The 4,674-nt window shown below is 48.4% G+C and overlaps 1 protein-coding gene across 4 annotated transcripts in view; it reads right to left on the bottom strand.

Moving 5' to 3' along the window:
• LOC103748420 (spastin) overlaps positions 1-4,141 on the bottom strand; it is a gene marked incomplete at its 3' end in the record, with an annotated part of 54,203 nt that extends 50,062 nt beyond the window's left edge. For 2 of the 4 annotated variants that reach the window (XM_029555041.1, XM_029555043.1), the window contains 1 exon segment: positions 3,477-4,141. In XM_029555041.1, the coding sequence (XP_029410901.1) occupies positions 3,477-3,882 (406 nt within the window). 4 annotated transcript variants of the gene reach the window in all.
• Positions 4,142-4,674: the final 533 nt, after the last annotated feature.

The raw sequence follows: 4,674 nt of genomic DNA, 5'->3' as shown, positions 1-4,674 counted from the left end.
CCAGGAAAGCTGGGGTACAGGGAGGCCCTTTCTCAAAAAAAAAAAAAAAAAAAAAAGAGGAAATGCCTCACATCAGATTGGAGAGAGGAAGTAAGTGTTCTCACATTTCTTGGAATGCCAAGTTGTTCAAATTAGCTGAAATCAAGTATCTAATACTTGTGTTAATGTACCTCTCAAATCATTGTGTTAGGCAAGAAGTATTTGCTGTGCTGTGCCTCTTTCAAAATAGATTCATTTCAGGCAAGCTAAGACCTTTATAAAAACGTTTCAGGCTGGACATGGTGGCACTCACCTGCAGTCCCAGCACTTGGGAGGCAGAGGCAGGCAGATCTCTGTGAGTTCAAGGCCAGCCTGGTCTACATAGTGAGTTCCAGGACAGCTGGGGCTACAGGGAGACCCTGTCTCAAAAAGACAAAAAAAAAAAAAAAAGTAAAAGTTGAGTGTGGCAGCACATGGCTGTAACACCAGCACTAGAGGAGCAGAGGGTTACCAGTTTTAGTCTAGCCTAGTTTTCACAGTGAAATCCTAGTTCAAGTCTCACCAGATAAAAACAGTCAATAGTCACTACAGGGCTGAAGAGATGGCTCAGTGGCTAAGAGCACTGGCTGCTCTTACAGAGAACCCAGGTTCCACTCCCAGGACCTACATGGCAGCTAACAACTGTCTGGAACTCCAGACTTCCAGGGTTCCGCTTCTGGCCTCTGCAAGCATTGCAGGCATTGCAGTTACATACATGCAGGCAAAACACTCATACACACTAAATAAAATAAATATTTTTCTTTTAAATAGTCACTAAAGCCAGGTGTGGTGGCACATGCCTTTAATCCCAGCACTCAAGAGACAGAGGCAGGTGGATCTTTATGAGATCTTTGTGAGATTGAGGTCAGCCTGGTCTACATAATGAGTTTCAGGCCAGCTGGGGCTATAGAGAGACTGTCTCAAAAACTAAAAATAATAAATAAATAAGTCACTATATAAACCACATTTATATGTAACTTTATTAAATGAGATTTAATTTGATATTTACCATTCAAAATACAAATGCTGCAATTAATTAGCACCAATGCAGTCTACTTGAGCTCATGAAATAGGGAGGTTTTCATTATAACATTTAGAAGCTAAGTCAAGCTGGGTGTGATAGCACACACCTTTAGTCCCAGCACTGGGGAGGCAGAGGCAGGGGGATCTCTGTGAGTTCAAAGCCAGCCTGGTCTACTAGCAAGTTCCAGGCCAGCTGGGGCTACAGGGAGAACCTGTCTCAAAAAGAACCCCCCCCCAAAAAGCTGTCAAGTTTCTAAGAGATAGTAATACAAGATACTGCTACCCTTTCAACAGCTTACAAGAGTCATAAGTCTTTAAAGACTACATATCCATTCTATCTGTTCACACATATTTTTATGCAGTGGAAAAAGAGGATTAAATTCTCTTGGAAATAAGTTTTGTGTTGTCAAGTATAGCTGAAAGGCTGACTTCAAATGTGAACTCTTTTTTAACTACTGAATTAAAGTTAAACTGCAAAAAGTTTTCATTGTGTTTAGGAAAAAATTCGGATACAAGAGAACTATTGCAGTATCGACTCAAACTTTACTTTTTTATTTTCTGAAATAAGGTCTTGCTGTGCAGCCTAGTCTAGCCTTGAACTCATAGCAATCCTCCTGTGTCAATTTCCCAAGTGCTGAGATTAAAGGCTTGTACCACTACTCCCAGCTTCATTTCATTTTTCAAAAATGAATATAACTTGGGCCAGGCGTGGTGGCGCACACCTTTAATCCTGTCACTTGGGAGGCAGAGGCAAGTGGATCTCTGTGAGTTCAAGGCCAGCCTGGTCTACACAGTGAGTTCCAGGCCAGCTGAGGGTACAGGGAGACCCTGTCTCAAAAAGACCAAAAAAAAAAAGTTTACTGTCTTGAACGCAATCTCCACTCTGTCCTTGAACTCCAAAATCATGATTATCCGCCACTTTCACTATATCTTCTTTTTTTACTCCCAGGCCCTTTCACAAGGGAAATAAGTTTCAACAAGACAAATTCTAGAATGGTTTCTAGTGTTGCAAGTGGACAGATACTAAAAAAGAACTATAAACTGCTCATTTTCTCTAGCAGACAATTCTGATGAGTACCTACATGAGGCACGGTAGAAAGTGAGGTTCTTTGAAGAATACTGGAGGTCAGGGCTGGAGAGATGTCTCAGCGGTTAAGAACACTTGGTTGTTCTTGCAGAAGATCTGGGTTCGAATCCCAGCACCCACATGGCAGCTAACAACTGTCTGTAACTCCAGTCCCAGGGGATCCGACACCGTCTTCTGCCAGCATTGCACGACACAGGTGCACTTACCTACATGCAGGCAATACACGCGTACACATAAAAATAATAAAATTTAAAAAAAAGAATAATACTGGAGATGACAATAAAAAGAGGGAATTTAAAAAATGTCTAAGCTTGGTATGGTAGTGTAGGCCTTTAATCAAGCACTCATGAGGCAGAAACAGGAGAATCTCTGTGAATTCCAGGCTAGCCTGGTCTACATAGCGAGTTCCAGGCCTGCCAGAACCTGTCTCAAAAAGGACTTAGAACTTTCTAACTTCACTTACCATTTTCCACAGAAGTTTTAAGCATTTTCCACAGCTGTTTTAAGTTAGCTATCAGCCTAGGTTTGATGCCACCTGCTTCAACCTTAATTCCCTCTGTAAAATGCTGACACTAAGGGACACAGCCAGTGAACAGCACAATCCCTGACACACAGAAAGACTAAAAGATGTTGCTTGAAAGAAACCTGAAAAATACAGGGTCTGTACCTTCAGAGAAAAACGGAAGTCTTTGTTTTAGATTGTGGGGGTACAATGATAGGCGTGCTTACCTAAGTCAATTCAGAAACTTAAGAGACTGCCTTGGAATACAGATTTAGTGAGAATTAAAGCAACCAGCGCCTAAAATACAACTTCATAGGAAAAAAATTCAAGACATAATATTGATAAAATAATTCATGAAACTTCAAAATAACCCAAAGTTGGCTGTAGTTATATACAACTATCCCTTTCAAAATAGTCATTGTTCTTTTTTCTTTTCAGACACTACAAAACTCTGATTTCATTAAGTCTATACACAGCTTCTTTGGTATCAAAACCCTTTGGAAGCCCAGCTCAGAGAAAGCTACACACTGTTTACAGTGTTAGAAAGAATCCCAGGTGGTCACTCTAGGTCAACTGTCACTGTCACCCACACATGCGTGTCTCACAGTGACTTGGGTAATGCACAACTATGGGTGGAAGCTGGTGCCTGAAACAAAGTAGGTAGCTGGAGCGCCCAGAAGAAAAAGGATCAAGCAGGAGTCGCAGATGAGGGTCTGGTCAGTGGGGACCCAGACTCCCGGGGCAGATCAAGTCTGGGGGGGTCCACTGGCCCCTCCCGCAGCAAAGGGACGCAGGTGTCGCGCTCCGGGGCGAGCACTCGGCCACGTCCCGCCAGCCCCCCAGTACCTTTCTCCTCCTCGTCAATGCGCAGGGCGACGGAAATGTACTCGAAGGCCTGCTTGTGGAACACTCGGACGCTCTCGGCCTCGCCGCCGGGGCCGGGAGCCGGGGACGAGGGCGAGGCCTGCGGCGGCACGGCCCCGGAGCTCCTCTTGGCGGCCATGAGGGCGCGGGAGAGGCGCTGGCAGAGCCACACGAAGAGGAGCCCCAGGTGGAAGGCCAGCAGGCGCAGCAGGGCGAAGCCGGCGACCAGCGGGTACAAGGACAGGTTCCGCTTAGGCGGCGAGCCAGGGGCAGGGGCCGGGCCGGCGGCAGGGGCGGGAACGGCGGCGGGGGGCGGAGGCCTGGCGGGCGCCGGGCTGCTCGCGCCGCCGGAGCCTTTCTTCTTCCGTCGTCCGGCCGGAGAACTCATTCACAGCTCCCACTGCCGCCGCCGCCATAACCCGCCTCCCGCAGACCGACGGCGACCAAGCGACAGCGGCGGCCACTGCGTCGGCGATGGCCACGGACCCCGTCGCGCGTCCGCGGCGCCCCGGAGCGCGGCACCTGCACTGGCCGCTCACCGGCCACGCCCCTTTCTCCTTCCCCTTTTGCAGCACAACCCCTGCTTCTCCTCCAGAGGCCGCAGGCTCCTACCCCTCCCTTGCGGCTGTCCTCTCGGCCGCCTGGCAGCTCCCAGTGGCCGTGCACGCGCACGTCCTACCGCGTCTGACTCCGGTGCGCGCGCGCACACCGCCGTCTTTGTTGACCTGGACTCTTGTGCGCATGTGCCGCATGGCCTTTCGTGCCCCCCTTCCTCGCGGAGCTATAGCTCGAGAGGTGTAGTTCCGCATGCGTGGGTCTCAGGGCTCCCCCCCAGGCTCTGCTGATTTCCTGGCTCCTGGGAATTTAGCGTTGGGAGCTTCAGTAATCAACCCAAATAAGGAGAATTGCGGCTTGGAATGACTCGAGTACTTCTCAGGGCGCCTATCTGGCAGTGCCATTGTTTGCCTTTGTGTTTGAGACAGCCTCATCTAGCCCAGGCTGGCTTCCAGCTCGTTATGCAGCTGAGGATCGCCTTGAACACCTGATCTTCTGCCTCCATCCCCCAAATGCTAGGGTGACAAGCGTGCATCACTACACCGGCTGTTTGTTTTTATTTATTATTTTATTTTATGTGTATGCGTGTATTGCCTGCATGTAGGTAAGTGCACCACTCGGATAC

The sequence above is a fragment of the Nannospalax galili genome, unplaced genomic scaffold (genome assembly GCF_000622305.1).
Source record: "Nannospalax galili isolate Female #2095 unplaced genomic scaffold, S.galili_v1.0 scaffold1331, whole genome shotgun sequence".
Taxonomy (NCBI): domain Eukaryota; kingdom Metazoa; phylum Chordata; class Mammalia; order Rodentia; family Spalacidae; genus Nannospalax; species Nannospalax galili.
This window is presented reverse-complemented; position numbering and strand designations above follow the sequence as displayed.